The sequence below is a fragment of the Macaca fascicularis genome, chromosome 5 (assembly GCF_037993035.2).
Source record: "Macaca fascicularis isolate 582-1 chromosome 5, T2T-MFA8v1.1".
Classification (NCBI taxonomy): domain Eukaryota; kingdom Metazoa; phylum Chordata; class Mammalia; order Primates; family Cercopithecidae; genus Macaca; species Macaca fascicularis.
In genome coordinates, this window is record NC_088379.1 from 16,868,827 (window position 1) to 16,893,544 (window position 24,718).

General features: G+C 44.1%; 1 protein-coding gene across 2 annotated transcripts in view; it reads right to left on the reverse strand.

Moving 5' to 3' along the window:
* FAM184B (family with sequence similarity 184 member B) overlaps positions 1-24,718 on the reverse strand; it is a 156,403-nt gene that overhangs the window by 67,988 nt on the left and 63,697 nt on the right. For both annotated transcript variants that reach the window (XM_065544819.1, XM_005554545.4), the window contains exons 2-5: positions 11,735-12,487; positions 10,538-10,673; positions 8,330-8,469; positions 7,577-7,783 (exon numbers count right to left, since the gene is read on the reverse strand). In XM_065544819.1, the coding sequence (XP_065400891.1) occupies positions 7,577-7,783; positions 8,330-8,469; positions 10,538-10,673; positions 11,735-12,487 (1,236 nt within the window). The remainder of the gene's footprint in view (positions 1-7,576; positions 7,784-8,329; positions 8,470-10,537; positions 10,674-11,734; positions 12,488-24,718) is intronic.

Consider the following 24,718-nt stretch of genomic DNA (forward strand, 5'->3'; position numbering starts at 1 on the left):
TTTTAGCATAAACGAATGGCTATTTCTAATTTGACATAACTTAACTTCCCAGTCTACAAGTAACTAATCATAGCTTCAGCTGTAACCTTGACAAATGAACCTAATGTGAAAAAAATTCCCCCACAGATGGAAATAATCAATTTCAGCAGTAATTTTTGGCATAAGTAAGCTTCATTTTGGGTGCAAAATAATGTGGTTTACTGTCAGAAGACAAACATTTCTGGGTCACTGGAGAACACAGATTTGAAAGAAATATGCCCGGTCCAGCTCAGCCGAAAGTGACCTTGAAGATTTCAACAGGAAAATTCCCTTAACTCAGGTAAAGAGAAAAAATAAAAATAAAAAAATAACAAAGACAAGGATATTGAGAAAAAAGGAGACGAATGCTCTCAGATATTTAAACTGCTTCATCCTGAATCTGGAAAACTGTTTCATGGGCCATTAATTTTTAGAATTCACAGAGCATTTTCATAAATGCTATTCTCACTGAACTTTCAGATACCCAGGAAAACAGGTTTGATGGCACCCATTTTACACAGAGGAAATCCCACAGCTGATAAGACGTAGATACAAGACTCACACTCATTTTCTGTTTCTTTGTCCAGATTGTCTACAATTACAGGTAATTAAGGAAAAGCGATGTAAAAGTGCCACTGTAAGGGACAACAACTGAGCAATCACAGAAAATTACCATGTGGAGATTTCAGTTGGAGTTTTAAGAGAAAACTTGTTAACTTTTTTTCAAAAAGAAAAGTTAATTATTTGGCATATATTTAAAGTTCATGATGCAGCTGAAAGAGTCAACAAGTACAAGGCCTTAAATAATCACTCCGGGAGGCTGAGGCAGGAGAATGGCGTTAACCTGGGAGGCGGAGCTTGCAGTGAGCTAAGAACAGGCCACTGGACTCCAGCCTGGGTGACACAGTGAGACTTTGTCTCAAAAACTGAAAACTTTATATTATGTATAATTTATCATAATAAAGATGTCTCACACAATGAAGCTAGTTCACAAGTAATTTAACTGCCTGTCAAAAGAAAATTTAGCAAAAATGACAATAAAATCCAGATGTTTAATAACTTAACATTCTCAATGTCCAGCATCCAATAAAAAATTACTAAATAGGCAAAAAGCAGAAAAATGTGACTCATAAAGAGCAGAACAACCAGTCAATCAAAAGACCCAAAATTGACAGAGATGACAATGCTAAAGGAATAATTATAATTATGTTCAATAATTTAAAGGAAAACATGAAAATAATGAGGATGGAAAAAAAACTGTAAAGAAGAACAGAAGGGAATTTCTAAGGCAAAAAATTATAATATCTAAAGTGAAAAATATACTGAATGGGTTTTTAAAAAGATTAGATGGTACAGAAAGAAAGATGAGTAAACTTGAAGATACAGCAAGAGAAATTATCCAAACTTAAACACAGAGACAAGGAATCTGAAGAGAACCTCAATGACTTGTGGGACAATATTAGAAGAGAAGCAAGAGCAGGAAAAACAAATGGAAGAAATAATGGCCTTAAAATTTCCAAATTTCATGAAAACTGTAAACCCATAGACTCAATGAACTTATAACAAAAACACAAAGAAAAATCACATCATGGCGACCGGATGTAGTGGCTCACGCCTGTAATCCCAGCGCTTTGGGAGGCCAAGGTGGGTGGATCACCTGAGGTCGGGAGTTCGAGACCTGCCTGACCAACATGGAGAAAGCCCATCTCTACTAAAAATACAAAATTAGCCGGGTGTGGTGGCTCATGCCTGTAATCCCAGCTACTAGAGAGGCTGAGGCAGGAGAATCGCTTGAACCCGGGAGGCAGAGGTTGCGGTGAGCCGAGATCACACCATTGTACTCCAGCCTGGGCAATAAGAGTGAAACTCTGTCTCAAAAAAAAAAAAAAAAAGAAAAGAAAAGAAAAAAAAAGAAAACCACATCATGGCATATCATAATCAAATTGTTGAAAACTAGTGATAAAGAGAAAATCTTGAAAGCAATTGATAAGAAGAAACATACTATGCAAAAGGAAAAGAAGATAAATGTAGCTATTAACTTTTCACTAGAAGAAAATGCAAACCAAAAGATACTGAATGACATCTTTAAAGTGTTGAAAGAAAAAACAACTGTCAACCTAGGATTCTATATCCAGTAAAAATATTCAACAAAAATGAAGGCAAAATAGAGAAAGAAAATATGTTGTGAGTAGGAGTTGACATATGCTACAAGAAATGTTACAGGAAGTTCTTTAGGCTAAAGAAAAATGATACTATACAGGCACTTGAAGTTACCAAAGGAATGAAGGCTGCAGAAATGGCAAACAAATGGGAAAATGACCCTTTTTTCTCATTAAATTTTTTTCTCTAAAATATGGTTGTCTGTTTAAGCAAATATAAAAGCAACATACTGTGGGATTTATAGCATGTGTAAAATAAAATACAACATATAACAACCATTGTACGAAGAACACAAAGGGTAAAATGAGAATGTATTATCATGAGGTTTATATGTGTGAAGTAATGTATTTCAAGACAGACCAATAAATTTAAAGATGCATATTCCAAATCCTAGAGTAACCGCTAGCTCTCCACTTTGCCAAAAGAGAGCATATCTAATAAGTCAAAGGTGGAGCTAGAAAATGGAATACCCCCGAAATACTCAATGTACCCAAATTAAACGGAAAAAGGGGGTGGGAACAGATGTGACAAGTAGGAAAAACAAGATCGTACGCTTAATGATAATTACATTAAATGTGAATGGTCTGAATGTCCCCTAAAAGGCGGAGGTTGTCAATCTGTATAAAAAAGGATTAAGTATACCACAAAAGCACTTTTAATAGAAAGACACAGGTAGGTTAAAATAAAAGGACAGATTAAAATAGACCAAGATACACTAACCATAAACATGCTAGAATATGTATATATTATCAGACAAAGCAGATTTCAGGACAAATAATATTTCATAAATAATAAGAATCCATTCATCAAGAAGACACAAGAATCCTAAATGTATATGCACTAATAAAAAGGTTTCAATTTTCATGAAGGAAAAACTGAGAACCAAAAGGAGAAATAGACAAATCTGCAATTCTAATTTGAGATTTCAATCTTCCTCTCTCAATGATCAACAGAACAAGTAGAGAAAAATCAGTAAGGACGTAACAGACTTGAACAATACTATCAACCAACTTGACCTAATTAGCTTTTATAGAACACTCCACCCAACAGCAGCAGATTCAGATTCTTTTCAAGCACACAGGAACCATTTATCTAGACAGACCATATTTGGGTCAAAAACAAGCTGAACAAATTTCAAAGGAATGAAATGACAGAATCTATTCTCTAACCACAGGGGAACCGAATTAGAAATCAATAAGAAAATGGTATCTAGAAATGTACCAAATAGTTAAAAATTGAACAATATACTTCTAAATAACCAGGGGTATTTTGGGAATTGATAGAAATATGAAAAAAAAAATCTGAGATCTTGGTGGTAGTAGCAAATAAAGAAAAAATTTGAGAAAATAATATCATTAATATTTGTTATTTCAAATTAGAAAACAGAGGCCCGAAGTGGTTCTGTTTTCGAAGTGGTTCGAAGTGACATATTTAAGATTTGACAGTGAGAATGCTCTCCCCAGGCACAGCGCTCAGTACACACTGACCTGACTCTGGTTGTTTCACTAGATCTTTTCCTCCCTACCAGACTGTGTATTCCCTGAAGACATGGCCGATTCCTGTATCCCTGCATTGCTCAAAACATAAATATGCATTCAGTCAATGATAAATAAACAGTATATGGATAATGATAGAGCAAGGACTTGAATGTTACTATCCAAGGCCCAGGGCAATGTATATTCTTTTATACACGTAGACTAGTAGAGAGCAAGAATTACTGGCTGTGGAGTCAGACAGGCCTGATTCATATCCAAGTCTGTTACCTCTTAGTTGTGTTCTACTCAAGTTACTTAATTTCCCAAGTTCCTTGTCTATGAAATGGAAAAACAATAACAGAGCTGAAGTCGGGATCTGATTGCTGAGTGGAGAGTTGTCATTCCTTTTGGCTGCCAAAGATCTTGCCTCCCTTCCATTTGGTGTTTGAGAACTCTCCATCTGATGCATCAGAGCCCTCTTCTTATCATAGATCTGGAAAACACCAGACTGCCAGCAACTTGAGCATGGGCATGGGACTGAAGCTCCCCAGTAAGGCGCACCTATCCTGGATTTCAAATCAGAGGCCAGTGATGTGGACACTGGGAATCACACAGAATTTGGCACCTGCAGTTTTCAGGGGCAGCAGGGCCAGCTGTTCTAGAGCTGTACTGACCACCTGAACTTTCTGTGATGATGGAATGTTCCACAGTGTGACATAGCTAATGTGTAGAAATCCCTCAGAGATGTGCTGGCCATTAGGGTAGCCACTGGTCACACATGACATGTGCTGGTCACATATGACTAGGGAGCACTTGAAATGCGGCTAGTACCACCGAGGAACTGAAATTTAAATTTTATTTGATTGTAATTAATTCAAATTTAAGTAATCACATGTGTCTATTGGCTCCCATATTAGATAGCTCAGTTCTCCAGGCAATGCCCAGGGCCCAGTGTTGGTGGTTTCGGCTGTGTAAGCTGCAGGTCCAGGTTCAGAGGTGGCAGCATAGGTGTTCTAATCTGTCTTGCAATAGATTTGGGACATTATTCTTGGCTGGGTAGTTGCCAAGCCCAGTTCCCTGGTCTTCCATTATGTTTTGTTAAATTCCTTTTCTGCATAAACTCCCAGGTGGGTTTGTGATTCTCGTCACCAAGAATCCTAAGTGATTCACATACAAATGAGAATGTGCAGAAGTGATTAGCACAGCTCAGGAGGTGCTAAATACATCGTCTGCATCCCTTTCCTAAGAGTCAGTGTATGCAAATGCTAATTATAGGATGTGTACTGTGCTGTCCATCAGGATTCGGTGACAGTAGCATCTAATCTGGGGTCAAGGAAGGCATCAAGGCCTCCAGGTCAGCTCCAGGCCACCTCCTATAGTGTGTTCTTTAGGTTAGGGTAGCATTCAGGATACACAATATACCTGCAGACAAGGGCTCAAAGAAATAGTGCACTCCTAACTCTACAGGGGACAATGGTATCTATTTTTAGTCCATAAACCCTAGATTGGAGGCCTCTTTAAGGTTTTACCTTTCCCAATCTGCATGGCCTAATTTAAATGCTCAGTTCTTGAAAATGAACAAAATGTAAAACCAAAAAAAACAAGTGCGATTTATTGCGACATGATTCATATCCCAGATGGACTCATGCCCCCTATTAAGGCCGAAGTGAGATTTACACATTCAGAGTCAGGTGTGGCTGACAGGTTACCAGGGCAACCTGTAGCTCTGCGAGAGCATGCTGCGCTCCCTCCTGCCGCTTGCGGCCGGGGATGGAAAGAGTGTCCATCTGTTTGTCTGAGGATTAGGTTTGTGCAACCAGTTGCAGCTCATGGGGAGGAAAAAACGCTTTCACTACAGCTGCCTACCCAGTGTGAAGCCATGGGCTCTGGAGTCAGGATGTCAGGTTTCAATTGCAGCTCCACCACTTAGCTGTGTGTCTTGATATATAACATCTTTGAGCTTCAGTTTCCTCAACTCTAAATGGGGATATGAACATTTTGTAATATTGTTGGAAAGATTAAATGTGTTTTAAAGTATCAGGTACTTTATAAAGTATAATGGGCATGAAATAACATTATCACACATTATGTTACCCAATGCACATGGAAATTAACAATGAGAGCTGGGCATGGTGGCACACGCCTATAATCCCAGCACTTTGGGGGGGCTAAGGTGGGAGGATCCCTTGAGTCCAGGAGTTCAAGACCAGCTGGGCAACATAGTGAGATCCCCATCTCTACAGAAAAATTTTAAAATTAACCAGGCGTGGTAGCGTGCACCTGCAGCCCCAGTTACTCAGGAGACTGAGGTAGGAGGATCCCTTGAGCCCAGGAGGTGGAGGCTGCAGTGAGCCATGATCACACCAACGTACTCCAGCCTAGGCAAGAGAGACACCCTGTCTCAAAAAAAAAAAAAAGAAAATGAAAAAAAAGAAATTAACAATACTTACCATATCTTGAACTTTCATTACATGCTTCGCACTAAGATAAGGGTTTATATATACTATAATACCACATTTAATTTACATAATAAGCCCTTGAAGTATTTAACCCTATTTTAGAAATCAGGTTTTAGGCCGGGCATAGTGGCTCATGCCTGTAATTCCAGCACTTTGGGAGGCCAACGAGGGCGGATCATGAGGTCACCAGATGGAGACCAGCCTGGCCAACATGGTGAAACCCCGTCTCTACTAAAAATACAAAAATTAGCTGGGTGTGGTGGCGCACGCCTGTAGTCCCAGCTACTTGGGAGGCTGAGGCAGGAGAATTGCTTGAACCTGGGAGGTGGAGGTTGCAGTGAGTCGAGATCGTGCCACTGCACTTCAGCCTGGTGACAGACCAAGACTCTGTCTCAAAAAAAAAAAAAAAAAAAGAAATCAGGCTTCAGAGAGGTTATATGACCTTTCTACAGCCACACAGCTTGTGTTAGGGTTAAGACTTAGATCCAAGACTAGTCTTGATCTTTTGATCTTTCACGAGTTCATTTAACATATAATCTTGAGTATTTACTACTTGTAACCCCCACACAACAGTGCACGCCCCAGTGATACAGTATTATCTTTCAGTGACCACTCAAAGCTGGTACTGCAGAATCTTGGGCTATAAAGGGGCCTCCTTGTAATAATTAAACAAAGCATTCCACCTACGTTCACCATGATATTGCTTCACACTTCATTCTTTTCCGAAATCTTCACATGTTACTTACTTATTCCAGCAAACACAAAAGATGAGGCTTCGCATGACTTGCCAGTACAAAGCCGCCCTGTTTGGAGGGAGAGTGGAACAGCACACACAGGCAGAATTTTCTCTCACTTTGGCACACTGCTGATTAATTACCTGCATCGGCCTGCTGCGCACGTGTCCTAGGCATTAGGATACGCCTTGTGTCTTCACGTGGCTCCCCATTAAATCCTTGCAGCTACTCTACGAGGTGCTATTATTATTACCCTCCATTTTACAAATGAGGATCCTGAGGCACGTGGAATTTCCCTCTGTGGGGGCCCAGGTTAAATCACTTGAAGTGTGGTGATAGAGTGGGGAACTGGATCCAGGAAGTCCTCCAGGCCTGAATTTTTTGTTCATGGTATTTCTCTGTGTGTTTTTGCAGAGTAAGCGGAGTTGAATTTCCCTAAGTTCACCACTCATGACACGATTCCGCCCCAGGTCAATGACTCCAGGCCTATAGGGGTGTCTCTCTGTCTCCTCCAAAAGACCCTGGACTCTCTTTGAAGAAGGCATAGGGAGCGCTGCTATCTATCATAACTGTACGTTTCATCTGTGTGTATTCAGAGAAGAAGCTTACATTTGTACAGAGCAGGAGCTCGGTAAATGTTCGAGGAAGAAAAGAAGGAACAAAAAAGGGAAGAAAGGAGGTGGGAGAAAGAAAAAAGAACCAGAACAGTCTCTATGGAAGTAGGTCTCACCTTCTGCAGTTTCTTTCTTTCGGCCTCCACAGATGAGCGAACGGATTTGATTTCCACGGTGTGCTTCTTTACCAAGTCTTCCAGTCGCTTCACTAGCTGGTCTTTGAGATGTTTCTTCTCCTCTTCTGTCTGATGTTTGATTTTACGAAGGTCTTCTTCATACTGTTGCTTCATATATTCTGTCTCAGCACTTGCCTCTTTCTTGGTCTATAAAAAGAAAAAGGACCCTGTAAAACCGCTGGGGAGGGATGAGGAGCAGGGAATCATGATTTCCCTTTCATACAACTTTTACAAGGTTTATACTTCATTTTTTGCAGCACGTAGCACAAGGTGCAATCAATTTTACAAGACTATATATTTGATGTTAGGAAGAGTCTCCACCACTGGAAAAGGGCTTTTTGGAATGGTGTATCTATTATCATGAGATTGGATATTTCAGCCCATATTATGGTAGATTTTAAATAATGCTCTGCTTGTTTTGACTGGTGACATGCAATGAGATCCTAAGCCAGTTTCCAGTTTCCCAGAAGCCGATGACATAGCATTGGGAGGATTCTGCTACATTCTCAGTCTCCTGGTTTCCAATGGCATGGAGTAGGCAGTAAGTTGGCTGGAATTCTACTCTAGGAACTACGGGGTCTGCTGATTCCAAGTGGATCCACTATGTTTGGGAACTGGCCTCTACCTGATGCTTATGATAGATAGCAAAGCTCTCTGTGCCTTGTCCATTCCCAGGGCTGGGTCAGACACTACCTGCATATCTGTGCCTCCTTTCATGCAAGAGCACTCCTTGAGACAGCTTTGATCATGCTGAGGATGAAGATTGCCGGCTTCCAAGTCATTCTCTTCCCCCAGGACTTTGTTCTCTGAAACTAGCTCAGTCTTCCTGGCATCTGCAAGCATACATTTCAGCATTATTTGGGATGCTCTTGGCCGCAGCCTCTGGTTCAAGGCTTTCTGCTGTCAGGCCCCCATTCCGCTTTTCAACCACTTTGTCCAATACCCCCTGTGTAATTCCTGCCCTGTGGTCTGCTGGTCCCCAAGCATGGTCAAGGTAGCAATTCTCATCTCTTCTCAAGAAGCCTCGTGAGCTTAAATAGCTGCCCTGCTTTCCCTTCCTAAATAATCTTCAAATCTTTTTGACTGCAGTTTCCATAGGTTAAAAAAATTGAGCATGTTCCAAATATACGTTCTTTTAATAGGAATTTAAAGGATGAAACAAAAAAATATTTAATATAAGCAGAATGACTAAGTTTTCCTCCCATATTCTCTAAAGTACTCGTGTACCACTTTTGAGACCTCTGCTCGAAACCCACAACACCTTTCTGGTTTCTCCAGAACCAGTACCTCTCCTTCTCTGCACCTTTCTTTCCCATGGTGGCTTCTTTCCCATGCACGTTATTCGTCTGCTGCCTGGGTCGTGTCTATGATACCAAAGCATGCTGTGGGCTGTAAGGTACAGACCCATGAGCTCCCTGAAGGCAGCTCCCAGGTTTTGTGCCTTTGACACTGTGTCCCAGTGTCAGGAGCTTTCTACTGAGGGACCTAGGGGAAGGCACTTAGAATCATGTATTTTTGGACACAAGCAAGAGCTCTATCACCAACCAGTTGGCTGACCTTGAGCCAGCCACTTATCCTTTCTTGGTCTTATTTCTTCATCTGTAACATGAAAGATTGGCAATACTTTTTGGGCTGAGTGTGGTGGCTAACACCTGTAATCCTAACGCTTTGGGAGGCCAAGGTGGGAGGATCACTTGAGCCCCAAATTTCAAGACAATACTTTGTATTTAATTTCCTTCCTTCCTTCCTTCCTTCCCTCCCTCCCTCCCTCCTTCCCTCCCTCCCTCCTTCCTTTTTCCTTTCCCCTTCCTTCCTTCCTTCCTTCCTTCCTTCCTTCCTTCCTTCCTTCCTTCCTTCCTTCCTTCCTTCCTTCCTTCCTTCCTTCCTTCCTTCCTTCCTTCCTTCCTTCCTTCCTTCCTTCCTTCCTTCCTTCCTTCCTTCCTTCCTTCCTTCCTTCCTTCCTTCCTTCCTTCCTTCCTTCCTTCCTTCCTTCCTTCCTTCCTTCCTTCCTTCCTTCCTTCCTTCCTTTCTTTCTTTCTTTCTTTCTTTCTTTCTTTCTTTCGAGTTTTGTTGTTATTGCCCAGGCTGGAGTACAACGGCCCAGTTGCGGCTCACTGCAACCTCTGCATCCAGGGCTCAAGCGAGTCTCCTGCCTCAGCCTCCCAAGTAGTTGGGATTACAGGCACCTGTCACCACGCTTGGCTAATTTTCTTGCATTTTTAGTAGAGACAGGGTTTCACCATGTTTGCCAGGCTGGTCTTGAACTCCTGACCTCAGGTTATCCACCTGCCTTAGCCTCCCAAAGTGCTGGGATTACAGGCATGAGCCACCAGGCCTGGCCTGTATTTAATTTTTTAATTTTTATTTTTTCATAGAGACAGAGTCTCACTATGTTGCCCAGGCCGGTCTCAAAGTCCTGGGCTCAAGTGGCCCTCCCTCCTCAGCCTCCTAAAGTGTTGGGATTACAGGCATGAGCCACCATCAATCTGCCCAACCAGATGGACAATACTTATCACAAAATTATTGGAAAGACTCAATAGCATAATTGTGTTAAAGGATATTAAAAGCATAAAGCATTGTGTAAGTGGTAGGGGGTGAAGGGAGTCAGTGCTAAGAATTTCAGGCACTGTGGTGAGCCTGGTGGGGAAATTTTTGGGGGCAAGGGGTCCTTTCACATCATACCTTTTAGATGTCCAACCTGAGCCAGATCCAGGTGAGGCAGCTGTAGGTATCAGCTCACCTGTACCCTGCAGAGATTGGTCTCACCCACCAGATGGGTCAGATCAAGCAGCCCTGCCCCTCCTCTCTGCTCCCTTAGCAGGCGTAAGGCTGCCAGTAGCACCAGACCAAGCTGGCAGCTAACCTTGGGTCTTTTAAGGAAATCATTCCAGGGCATCTCACCTGTCTTCTGGGTCCCACGACACTCCTGCAGCATCATTCTGTCTTTGGCAACAGCCAGCTTCTCCCCAAGTTTTTTTGCAGTGCCTTTCAACTCCGAATTCTCCTGTCGAGCCTCCTTAAGCTGCACATCCAGGTCCTAAACAGACAGCAAGGGTCCCATTTCTCTGGTTATAGCTCTGTATAGAGACATCCTGTGTACATAGAATAGCCATCAGACCTGAAAGGCGGGTATTGCACAGCAGAAGCCCTGAGTCTGTGGAATTCAGTGACCCAGGGCTCATCAAATCCCTCCTCATCCTCTGGTCTTCCTTTAGTGAGGATTAAATGAGATAAAGTGGTTAAAAAAAAATGCTCAGGGAATGTTAGAAATGTTAACTGCTTCTACTTTTAGAGATGGGGCTCTGTGCTTTTGTGGGGCTCACATAACTGAATCATCAATGATCCTGCTCTCTATAAACACAAAGTCCTGGGGATTTTAGGGCAGGCAGGTTGCTGTGAAACGAACAGGGGTTTATAGAATCAGGCTGACCTGAGTTCAGACACTTATTAGCCATGTGCCAATAAGGCTAGTCCTTAAGCCTCTCAATTTCGGTCTTAGCTTCTCATCTATAGACTGTAGGTTTCCAAGTTCTCCAATGTTAGGGACCAAGTCTAACTCACTATGTGTCCCTTGCCCATAGTCCTGGGCCTGGCAAATAGTCAGTGTTCAATAAATATCTGTAGGCGGGGCGCAGTGGCTCAAACCTGTAATCCCAGCACTTTGGGAGGCTGAGGCAGGTGGATCACCTGAGGTCAGGAGTTGGAGACCAGTCTGGCCAACATGGTGAGACCCCGCCTGTACTAAAAATACAAAAATTAGCTGGGTTGGTGGTGGGCGCCTGTATTCCCAGCTACTAGGGAGGCTGAGGCAGGAGAATTGCTTGAACCTGGGAGGTGGAGGTTGCAGTGAGCTGAGATCACGCCACTGCACTCCTGCCTGGGAGACAGAGTGAGGCTCCGTCTCAAAAATACACAAACAAACGAATATATATCTATTTTTTGTGTGTGGAACGAATGTAGTTGAATTCAATGGAGATAATAGGGCTCACCTCCTTAGAAAGCAAGTGTTGAGCACATTGCCTGACCTGTAGCAGGTTCACAATAAGCAGCCCTGCTGATTTATCCCCTTAGGGGTTGTAAGAAGAGATGCTGCTTTACCTGAATCCTCTCCTTCAGCTTCTGGGCGTACTTCTTCAGGTCACTTATCTTGCGGCCTCTGTGCTCCAGGTCTCCTTCCAGCTTCCGGACCTGAGCCTGCAGGGCCGACTCCTGGACCTGGAAGTTCTTGCGGAGGTCCGACTCTTTCTCCTGCCACTGCCACAGAGCCTGGCTCACCGACTGCTGCATGGCCTGCCGGATGGCCTCGTTTTCCCGCTCGTAGGTGGCCTGCAGCTCCTCGGCCTTGCGGGCGTAGTCCTTGCTGAGCTGCTGGTTCTCTACTCGCAGCCGCTGCACCTCTAGCAGGACCTCCTGCATCTCCGGGCCCTGGCCTGGCTCTGACTTGGTATCAGGGCTCTCCTGGGGCGGCCGGCCCCGCGGGGGAGCCTCGTGGCTCGTCAGGTGCTGGAGCCTCCTCTCGTAGTCAGCCTTGAGCTCCAGCATTTCCCTGGAGAGCGTGAGGACCCGCTCGGCGTGCTCCGCCTCCACCCTCAGCTCTCTCTCCTTGGTCTCCAGCCTGCAGGAGGCCGACTCAGCCAGCGCCTCCTGCGTCAGCCTCTTCTGCAGTTCCAGGGCGCTCTCCAGGGCCTGGATGCGCTGGAGAAGCGCCTCCTCCTCTGCGCAGCCCTGTTCCTGCAGGAGCCTGGCCTTGGTCTCTGCCACCGCATTCTGGAGCTCCTCCTGGTGCGCTTCCCGCAGCGCCTCCATGCTGGCCTTAGCCTCATCCTGGCGGGTGTTCAGGGCATAAATCACCTGCAGGAAAATCAACAGAGCCCAGTTAGGGCGAGGGGGCTGGGGTGTGGGAGGGCTGAGGAGACCAGAGATGCTTCTCCTGCATGGCGGTTGATCTGAACAAGAGGCACCTGAGAAGAGGATGTGCGTGGAGGGGATTTATTAGAAACTGTTCCCAGGAGAAGCCAGTGAGAGAGCTGGAAAGTGCGACAGGGAAGGAGTTGGGCTGGGAGCAGAGCAAAGGGGTGACGTTGCACAAAGGCCCCAAAGAGGGCAGCTTTGGCCGAATTCCAAAGGGGACCTCTGCAGTACGGTGGGAATCCACGGAAGAGTTTTAAAGCAGAGAAGTGATGTCATCTCATTTGTTCAGAAGGAACACTTTGGAATGCAAACCCCCGAACATAACACTTAGAAAACTGGACAGAGGCCAGGCACAGTGGCTCATGGCTGTAATCCCAGCACTTTGAGATGCAGAGGCAGGCAGATCACCTGAGGTTAGGAGTTCGAGGCCAGCCTAGTCAACAGGGCGATCTGGTCTCTACTAAAAGTACAAAAATTAGCTGAGTGTGGTGGCGTGCACCTGTAATCCCAGCTACTTGGGAGGCTGAGGCAGGAGAATAACTTGAACCCAGGAGGCAGAGGTTGCAGCAAGCCGAGATCACGCCATTGCACTCAAGCCAGGGCAAAAAGAATGAAACTCCATCTCAAAAAAAGAAAACAAACAAACAAAAAAACTGGACAGAGTGATATATAAAAAGGCCAGTATAACTTGAAAAGCAGCTAATGTAATACCCCACATCAAGAGTAAAGGACAAAAACCACAGGATTGTCTCAATAGACACAGAAAAAAAATATTTGACAAAATTCAACATCTTTGCGTGATAAAAAAACTCACTCAACAAGCAAGGCACAGAAGGGACTCTTCTCAGCCTCATAAGGCTCATCTAGGAAAAGTCCACAGTTAACACCATACTCAATGGTGTAAGACTAAATGCGTTCCTCGTGGGATCAGGAAGAAGACAAGGATGTCTGTTCTTCCACTTTTGACACAAAAGAAAAAAAAGAATGCTTTCTTTGCTGTGTTGAGAACTGAATGAAGGAAGACAGGAGCACAGTGAGAAGCCCAGGAATCAAGAATGACTCCTAGGATGTTGACCTGAGCCACAGATTGGTGTTTTCTGAAATGGAAAAAACTGTAGGTAGAACAGGTAAGGAGAAGAAAATCGAGAAGTCTAATTTGGACGTAGTAAGTTTGATGTGCCTCCGGACGTACTAGTGGAGACGGCACCAAGGCACACACAGTGATAAATGTCTGGCGCTCAGAGGAGGGAGCCTGAGCTACAGATGAAGCAGGTGGAGTTGGAAGAGTTTTGTTACTGTTTGCTTGATGAGAGAGTCCAGAACATATCTGTAGGATGATGGGAATGACCCCAGGGAGAATCCAGAAGTTGAAGCCAGGCACAGTGGCTCCTGCCTGTAATCCCAGCACTTTGGGAGGCTGAGGCAGTGGATCACATGGTCAGGAGTTTGAGACCAGCCTGGCCAATATGATGAAACCCCGTCTCTACTAAAACTACAAAAATTAGCTCGGCATGGGGCGGGCGCCTGTACTCCCAGCTACTGGGGAGGCTGAGGGAATCACTTGAACCCGGGAGGTAGAGGTTGCAGTGAGTAGAGATTGCGCCACTGCACTCCAGCCTGGGCGATAGAGCAAGACACGGTCGAAGAAGAAGAAGAAGAAGAAGAAGAAGAAGAAGAAGAAGGAGAAGGAGAAGGAGAAGGAGAAGGAGAAGGAGAAGGAGAAGGAGAAGGAGAAGGAGAAGGAGAAGGAGAAGGAGAAGGAGAAGGAGAAGGAGAAGGAGAAGGAGAAGGAGAAGGAGAAGGAGAAGGAGAGGAAGAAGGAGGAGGAGGAGGAGGAGGAGGAGGAGGAGGGCATGGTGGCACATGCCTGTGGTCTCAGTTACTTGGGAGGCTGAGGTGGGAGGATCACTTGGGCCAGGGGGATTAAGGCTACAGTGAGCTGTGATCATGCCACTGCACTCCAGCCTGGGTGACAGAGTGAGACCCTGTTTCAAAACCAAAACAAACAGAAGTTGAAGCCCCAGGAATAACAGTAGATAATAAAGGGCCAAAATCCCTGAGAAGGGTACCACAGAGACTGGTTTTAAGAGCCATGAGAACACATCCTCATGGGGATAGGATGGAAGGAAGAGGTGGAGACAGGTGTGTGGCACTTGGGACAGGTGAATGAGGGAGCTCTCACCTTGTAGACATGAGAAGGTGGCTAATTCTACGTTCTCAGTGGAATGAGACAAGGTCACTAACAGTGAGCTGAGCTGGAGGACAGGAAGAAAGCATAGAGGTGTGACGTGTGAGAAGTTGTGAATTCATTTTCAGGATGGGGAAGCCAGTGGTCTACGTTACCATGTGGCATCAGAGGCTGTGTTGAGTTACGGTTCTCTCTGCTATACTGTGAGATTTTCCTTAGTCAGGTTCATCTGAATGAGTTCAAAGAAGGACAGGAAGGATGGATGGGTTATCTGGAGTTGGAGTTTTATTTGGTGGGTGTGACAGAAAGAGAAGACGAGGTATTTTCAAGAGCCAACATGCTGAAAAGATGGAGCAGAAGCAGTTTTTTGGTGATAACAAGGCCACATGAAAAAGGGAGCGTGTGACTGAGGCCAAGTAGAGGAAAAGATCACTGGAGATAAGGGGGTCAAAGACTGAGAAGTCCAGGGCAAGGTGAACCCCACATGAGATGTCCTCACTGAGAACAATGCAAGAGAAGCTGGGCTGGTGCAGACGCCGTAGAGTCAGATGCCAAACACGACACTGGCTCCCTGGGGCATTTACAATCAGAACAGTTTTCCTGAAGACTCTCCACCACCCCCTTTCACACAGATTTACTTTTAGCCTTTGTGGGTTGCTGGTTTTTCCTTATCCATGAAGCTGTCGATTGAACTAGACTCTAACTTCATTGCCAGGTTTCTACCACTGATTCACCCACGGTTTTCAAACTGCACTCCTTGTAGTCTTGAGTTCTCTGATGGAAGTCAGGGCAACATCAGGGAGCCTGGGGGAGGCTGAGCAAGTGGGGGCCCCCCATCAACCAGGGAAGGGCTTTCATACTCAGGCTTTCCTAGCATAGAGTTTAGGAAAAAAAAAAAAAAGCTTTGCATGGCTTTAAAAAAGAAAATCAAAAACTAGAGGCTTAGATAATCGTGAAATAGAAAATAGACCAATTGGGAATAGTATATGAGAGGAAGTTTTGGGTGTCACTGTGTGCCTGTGTGTCTGTGCATGTGTGCGTTAATTATAAAATCATCATTGAAGGCCAGATGGCACCACTAGAGGTGACATGTGTAATAGATTTAACAACGGTTTACCTGGAGGCTGCAGATCTTGAAGAAAGAGTGTATATATATCCAGGACACAGCCTAAGATCTTATTTTTCCTTGTCTCTGTCTGATACAGTTATCTGTTTCTTGTCTGTCTTCCTCACCAGAATGTAAGCTCCAGGAGAGAGAAGCTTGGTCTTCCTTGTTCATTACTCTCCGTCCCCAGTGCCTGGCTCAAGTGGACACTCTAAAAATTACCATGCGAGTGAGTGAATAAAGGAGTCAGAACTCTATCTTGAAGAATGTAACTCAAGGTGTGAGATGAGTTTGACATCTTGTGAAGCCCTGGGAGAATAAGCACTACTTTGAGAACCATGAATCCAACACTCTGTCACGGACAGGAGAAGGAAGTCCCCTTGTCCTTTTAGGAAGATCCCACAATGAAATGAAGTGCTGTCTCCAAAACTCCTCCGTCTCATCACTTTGTGCACAGGATTTGGCCACTTTTGTTAATTTCTGTGACCTCCTAGTGACTTCCATCCAAGAATATATCTGGAAGCTGAAATTGGTTTCCCATTGGCTATAATTTATGTTAACAGCAAATACCATTTTAATCAAATTTACTATGTGCCTAGCACAGGGATAGGTGCTATATACACATTCCTAATCTCAGAGGATCCTCATGGCAACCCTGAAATTTGGTATTTTTCTGAGCAATTGAGATTCGGAGAAGTTCAGTAACTTTTGCAAAGTCCCAGAGATAAGAAGGTTTGAGTAACGTTTCGCGCCTGGTGCCACACTGCATCTCACCATCTCAGTCATTTATTCATTCGCGGATTCACTGCACATCTCAGCTGTGGCAGGATCTGTGCTGGACACTGGGGTTACATGCTGGCCAATAAGACAACTGAATTTGCAACTTCAGAAATATTACAATTCAGTAGGAGAGTCAAACAAGAAAGTGGAAAGTTTCAATGCACTGCGATGAGTGCTAGGAGAGGATTCATCACCAGTTACTATGGAAACACAGAGGAAGCGGTCTGGGAGGAAAGAAGACTTCCCAGAAAAAAGTGGGCCTTGCCTCCTCATCCTTGGGGTGACCAATCCCCTTTTCCATGTCAAGCTGCACATGGACAAGAACGATATCACTTATTTGGGCTGCTCAATAGCACTTGGTATAAAGTTGAGTATACAGTTGGTTCATAGTAAGTATCTGCTGTGGGGCTACTGTAAGTCATCAAGGATCCACGCTTTCCTTCCACGCGAAGAGCTACTGCAGAGCAGCCACTGAGCAGAGGCCCCATTTCCTAGCTCCTTGCATTTAGGTGAGGTCCCATGCCTGGTGATTGCCAATGGAATTTGGGTAGATGGGGTGATGTGTGTCATCCTGGGGCCAATGTGGGGAAATTAAGAAGGGCTCATATTCTTTCCACAGTTTCTTTCTTCATCTGCAAACTTAATTAGGAGTCAGAGGCCTTAGAGGAAGGCAGAGTTCGAGATGGAAGGCATCCGAGCCCTGAAGGACCAGGGAGAAGGCCACCTACTCCCTCAGGAACACTGTCATCGATCTTTACATCAATAACTACCGTGCTGAGCCTCTGACATCTTGGCATTTATCTGTAACAGCATCGATTAGTATCTGTTCGGGGTTCCTGAGACTAGCTCCAGGTTTAACCATTCATTAGAGGACTCGGAGGACTCAGTATATAGCCATGCTCAGGGCTACGATTTATGACAGTGAAAGGTACAAAGCAAAATCAGCTAAAAGGAAACATGCATGGGATGGAATCTGGAGAAAATCTAGGGGCAAGCTTCCAAGGTGCCCACCCAAAATTAACACAAAATCAGATTCAGGGTGGGGGTAGCAGAGAGGGTACCACACGGTGGGCTCACAATGTCTAAGGGCACTTTGGCATATTTACATGGAGCCACAGTGTCTGGCAACCAAAGTCCCCAAATCCAACAAAATGTGGTATCCCTTGTGGACACCAAGGATCTGCCCGAACTGTTCTGTTAGGCTGAAATCTGGTAAATGGCTCCTTACCTCCCCTTCCCCTCACCCCCCTGCCCAGGTTACTCATATATCCTTTCAGGGATAATGTGTGCATAAAAAAGAATGTTATGTTATATACTCCATATCACATATTTTCACCGTCTTTTATACACATACACATTCATCTGCACCTTGATTTTTTTAAACTTTGTAATAGATTTTGGAGACCATGCTATTTCTGTAAGCACTAAGGAAATTAGTGTTGGGGCCAGGTGCAGTGGCTCATGCCTGTAATCCCAGCACTTTGAGAGGCCAAGGTGGGCAGATTGCTTGAGGTCAGGAGTTTGAGACCAGCCTGGCCAACATGGTGAAACCCCGTCTCCATTAAAAATTTAAAAATTAGCTGTGCATGGTGCTGCGCACTTGTAACCTCAGCTACTTGGGAGGCTGAGGCAGGAGAATCACTGGAACCTGGGAGGTGGAGGTTGCAGTGAGCCAAGACCATGCCACTGTCACTCCAACCTAGGTGACAGAGTGACACTCTGTCTCAAAAAACAAAAACAAACAAAAAAATGAAATTAATGTGGTCAAAAGACACAAAATTTCAGCTAAAGGAACAAGTTCAAGAGATCTATCATGTAGCACAGTGACTGCAGTTAATAACAATACACTGTATATTTGAAAATTGCTAAGAGAGCAGATTTTAAGTGTTCTCATCACAAAAAATGATAAGCATGTGAGGTCATGCATATGTTAAATAGCCTGATTTAGCCACTCCATCACATATGTATACATCAAAACTTCATGCTGGAAACCATAAATGTATGTAATTTTTACTTGTCAGTTAAAAAAAAAAGAGATATCACATTTTAATTTTTGGCTGCTTCATGTGCCATTGTGTAAGCTATAATTTATTTCTCTGCCTCCTCCTGAGAGCCATTCAGTCATTTCTGTGGGAGATTATCGACATGTTTCTCATTTCACTGTTAATAAGCAACATTTTCTTTACTCTTTTTTCCATCTCTGCCAGTAAGCCTGAAGTCTGCTTTTTTGCTTATAAATGCAACTAATAAAATTCCAATAATAAAATAATAAAATTCCAATGGCCTTAAAAAACTCATCTTCACAATTAATACAGGAGCCTCAGGAAGAGACGAAAGAGGAAGGAGGACAAGATACCTGCCATCTTGTGTCATAAAACTAGCTCAAAGAATGTTGAGAATGCCTGCAAGCATCCAGTGTGTCTTCCTGTGCAATGTGGGGACGTGTGCAAGTGTTCACGACTGACCATGCAAGGGCACTCCTGGGACTGCTCCCCGGGACATGTGCTTACTCTTACCACATCCTCTCTTTTTTCCACCCTCTCCACTCCCTTCCCCTCATTCTATACCTGTTCTCTGAGCTTGACCCTTTTTCCTCTTCTAGGTTTTTGTTTGTTTGTTTGTTTGTTTTTTGACAGACAGGGTCTCTCTCTATGTCCCAGACTGCAGTGCAGTGGTGTCATTATGGCTCACTGCAGCCTTGACCTCCCGGGCTCAAGTGATCCTCCTACCTCAGCCTCCTGAGTACCTGGGATTACAGGTGCATACCACCATGCCTGGATTATTATTTCATTTTATTTTTTAGAGACAGGGTCTCATTATGTTGCCCAGGTTTGTCTCGAACTTCTAGGCTCAAGTGATCTGCCCGCCTCAGCCTCTGACAGTGCTGGGATTATAGGTGTGAGTCACCGCGCCCAGCCCTCTCCCAGGTTGACGGTCTCTTTTCATCTCAACATCTGTCCTTTTTTAGCCTGTCCCTCATGGTCAATCATTTCAATTACATTCTTGTTGACATCTTCAAATCCCCCGCTCAGCTCATCTTTAGCCTTGCATTTTTGGCATTCTCAATACCAGAGTTTACCTTTTATTTTATTTTATTTTATTTTATTTTATTTTATCTTATTTTCTCCCTCTGTCTTCCAGGCTGAAGTGTAGTGGCTCTTCACTGCGACCTCTGCTTCCTGGGTCCAAGCGAGTCTCCTGCCTCAGTCTCCTGAGTAGCTGGGACTACAGGTGCATGCCACCATACCTGGCTAGTTTTTTGTATTTTTAGTAAAGATGGGGTTTCACCATCTTGGCCAGGCTGGTCTCGAACTCCTGACCTCAGGTGATCCACCTGCCTTGGCCTCCCAAAGTGCTGGGATTACCAGCACTTTGCCCACAACTTATCTTTTAAAATGTGCTAAAGTTATTTCACCTCTCTGATCCTCAGTTTTCTTGCCGGTAAAATAGAGAGAATCCAGGCCCGGTTTTTGTGAGGATCAAATAGGATTATATATCTTAGGTGTCTGGCACGTAGTAGTACTTATTAAACATTTCTTCCTTCCCTCTTCTCTCACCCCATCTCCTCCAAAGGAAAGGTCCCATGTTTTAGAGACACAATCTCCTCCAGCTTGTTCTGAGCGTTTGAAATCATTGAGCAGATTTTGAGCGGCCTGCTCTTCTCCTGGGCTTCATGCCTCACAGGTCGCTTGGCAAATCTTCTGCCATCTGCTTGCTTGCTTTCACTCACCACTTTCTAGACTGGAACATCAGACTGTTCCAGGCCTCATATATAAACCCACCTCCTACGGGGGAGGCTGACTTCAGAATCCATCAAGGCACATAAATAATTGAGCAGCCAAGAGAAATTCTGAGCAAGTCAAAACGACTTCCTAAGAGTTTTAGAAATCCACTGCTGATGCGTTTACTTCAGAGATTTCAGCAGAGGCTTGTTAGGGTCGTAGAGGCTGAGTGTTGTAGGTTTAACAAGGCTCTAATTAACGGCTTTTGAACATCAGATCCTGATGAAAGTTTTCATCAAGTTGGGCAGCAGGAATCAGAATTGAAATGAAAATGAAAAAAAAAGGACATAATATCTGTTGAGGGCCCAGAGTATGACATTCACTGGGCCAGATAATTTACATGTGTCTTTTCAATTAATCTATTTAGGTTGGTGCACAAGTAATCGTGGTAGTCACAAAAAGTAATGGCGAAAACCGTGATTACTTTTACACTGACCTAATAACAATTCTACGAAGTGAATGTGTTTATGCTTAGCCTGATTTTACAGAGGAGGCTAACTTCATATGTAGGGGTAATATAATAGAACTCCACCTTTTTCTAGCTGTGTGGCCTTCAGTAAGTTACTGAACCTGAGTCTCCGTTACCTTATCCATGACATGGGGAGAGTTTTGTTTGGAGATTAAATGACATTATGAACCAAAAATGCTTCACAGCACTCTTAAGCACTTAACCTTTCTTAAGCACTTAAGAAATGTCATTAGTTATGATTTTTACTATTATCGGTATTACTGCCAGAAGTCATTGAACTAAAAAGTGAGAGTGCTGGGATTCAAATCCAAATCCTTCTGGGTCCAAATTTGAAAGAGTAGAATCATACCTTGTTTAGAAAAAAAAGCTGGTAATATGGTTTTACTCAATGGTTTCGCAGCATTTCCTATATGCCTAGCATGATACTCGGCATTGGAAAAACGGAACAAATAAGACCATTCTGTTGAGGGACTTATAGAGTAGTAGAGTGTGGCAGACTATATTATTTGTCCATATAATAATCTTCCCCCTTTCTTTCCCCTTCCTTGCAATGGTCTGTGGATGGCATTTATTTGTCTTCCCTATTGATGTTGAACCTGGCTGTGTGACTTGCTTTGGCCAAGGGAATGCGAGTGGACTTGTTGCAAGCAAAGGCTTTTGATATGTTTATGTGCTGTGGCTTGCCCTCTTGCGCTTCTACCACTTGCTACAAGAAAAGCCTGTGCTGGGTACCCATGGGTCCCAGAATGAGAGACATGGAGCAGGCTGGACCCCACTCCAGAGTGTGGAATGCAAGTGGCTCAGCCAAACCCAGCTGAAAGCAGCTGAACAGCAGTGAAGCTGAGCAGGAAATAACTCACTGCTGTAGCCATTGAGATTTAGAGTTGTTTGTTACAAAACATTATTGCAGGAACATCTGCCTAATACACAAAGTGATATAGAAAAGAAAGCCAATTTGTATGTACAGCAGTCGTCTCTTGTCTGTGGGGGACACCTTCCAAGATGCCCATTGGATGTCTGAAAGCTTGGATAGTACAACCCCTATAGACACTATGTTTTTTCCTATACATATGTACATACCTGTGATAAGGCTTAATTTATAAATTAGGCACAATAAGAGGTTAACAGCAATCACTAGTAATAAAATAGAACAACTATAACAATGTGCTAGCATCACTGCTCTTGAGCTTTGGGGCCATTATGGGGTAAAAATAAGGCTTACTTACTTGAAAACAAGCACTGCGACAGTTGATCTGATGATCGAGACAGCTACTAGTGACTAATGGGCAGGTAGGGACTACAGCACTGATACTCTGGACAAGGGGATGATTCACATCCCAGAAGGGACAGAGGAGGATGGCACAAGATTTAATCATGCTACTCACAACAACAAACAATTTAAAACTTATGAATTGTTTATTTCTGGAATTTTCCATTTAATATTTTCAGGCCTTCCTTGGTTCACCTTGGGTAACTAAAACCTTGGAAAGCAAAAACACAGAAAAAAAGGGACTACTGTCTAGAGGTATTTCAAGTACTTTGCTAGAAGTCTGCGGCGGGCAGAGAAAGACACAGGGGAGAAAAGGATCACATTGCTCCAGTAACCCCCCACCCTTTTCTCCTTCATTACCATTAGTGGATCACTCCCATCAACACATAAATGTGCTGTAATTTTTATCATGAACAAAAATCTTTATTTTAACCCCACATTCTCCATTTTTCTACACCCCCCCACCTTTTCTTTGAGACGAAGTCTTGCTCTGTTGCCCAGGCTGGAGTGTAGTGGTGCAGTCTTGGCTCACTGCAAGCTCCACCTCCCGGGTTCACGCCATTCTCCTGCCTCAGCCTCCTGAGTAGCTGGGACTATAGGCGCTCGCCACCACACCCGGCTAATTTTTTGTATTTTTAGTAGAAATAGGGTTTCACAATGTTAGCCAGGATGGTCTCGATCTCCTGACCTCATGATCTGCCCGCCTCAGCCTCCCAAAGTACTGGGATTACAGGCATGAACCACCGCGCCTGGCCTTTACTACACCCCTTTATAGCAAACTCCTCAAATACTCTTTATAACCATTGTTACTAATTTCTCAACTTCCCTATTCCTCTTGAATTATCTCCAATCAGGCTTTTACACCAACTAATCCACTCAAACAGCTCATCAGAGTCACTAGTGATCTCCACATTACTAAAACAATAGCCAGTTCTCAGTCTTCATCTGTTCAACTTTTCAGCAGCATTAGAGCTAATGAATCACTCCCTCTTCTCGAAACATTGTCTTCACTTGGCTTCCACAATACAACATACTCCTACTGACTGCTGACCACTCCTTCTCATCTCTTTGGCTAGTTACATCCTCCTCAACTCCCAACCTTCACATAGGAGTGCCCCAGAGCGTTAGCCTCAGACTGTTTCTATTCTTTTGCAAAATTTTCCTTGGGATACCACTCAATTCCATGATTGAATGCATTCTCTATTTGCTAATGACTCCCAAATTTATATGACCAGGCTGGACTTGCCACCTGAACATCAGACTCATGTATTCTGTTGCTTACCAATATCTCTACTTGGATATTGAACCTGCAGCTCAAATTTAATTCTGGATTTTTCCTTTAATACCTGCTCTTCCCACAATATTCCTCATCTCATTTCACAGCAACTCCCTTCTTTCAATTGCTGACGTGGAAAATTTTAGAATCAACACATAAGCACATGAAAGGATGCTCAACATCTTTAATCATTAGGGAAATGCAGCTCAAAACCACAATGAGATAGCATTTCATGCTCATTAGAACGGCTATCATCACAAAAAGAGAAGTGTTAGTGAGGATGTGGAAAAATCAGAGCCCCTGTACATTGCTGGTGGGAATGTAAAATGGTGTAGCCACTGTGGAAAACAGTATAGTGGTTCCTCAAAAAATTAAACATAGGGCCAGACGCGGTGGCTCACATCTATAATCCCAGCACTTTCGGAGGCCAAGGAGGGCAGATCATGAGGTCAGGAGTTCGAGACCATCCCGGCCAACATGGTGAAACCCTGTCTCTACTAAAAATGCAAAATTAGCTGGGCGTGGTGGTACACCCCTGTGGTCCTAGCTGCTCCGGAGGCTGAGGCAGAAGAATCGCTTGAACCAGGGAGTCAGAGGTTGCAGTGAGCCGAGATCAAGCCACTGCACTCCAGCCTGGTGACAGAGCAAAACTTCATCTAAAAAAAAAAAAAAAGAAAGAAAGAAAAAGAAATTAAACATAGAATTTCATATGATCCAGTAATTCCATTTGCTTATCTTTCTCTCTAAAATATAAATTACATGCAGGTGAAAAAGATTGCAGAGTTCACTACCAGATCCCCAAAGAGTGGCTGGCTCATGGAAAGGACCCTAATATTTGTTGAATGAATAAAAATTATCTTTGCCCTAGCAGAAAGGGCATCCGAGTGCAGAGGATACCCAAGTTGGGTTTGGAAAGGTGAGCAAATGTCAGCCAGGTGGACAGGAAGGGGAAGAAACTACTGGTAAGGGAAGTACCAAGAGCAGGAAGAAGCGCAAAGGCATGACATAGAGTAGACTGTGAGGATGTGCAATGGGGGTCCTCCGGGGCAGAGCTGGGGCGAAGGGCATTGGCAGGGAAGAGGAGCGCACCATAACACGATGCTGGACAGGTGGGCAGGGGTCAGACTCTCACAAGTCCAGCATCCATGTTAGGGAGTGCTGACTTTGTCCTGTTTGCTAGCACGTGGTGATCATGCAGACTTCCAGGCCCTGCCCCAGACAGCCTGAAGTGGAGAGTCTGGGGGAGGTCCCGAGATCTGCATTTTTAACATTCCCTTGCAATGGGCCTAAGATCTGAAAGC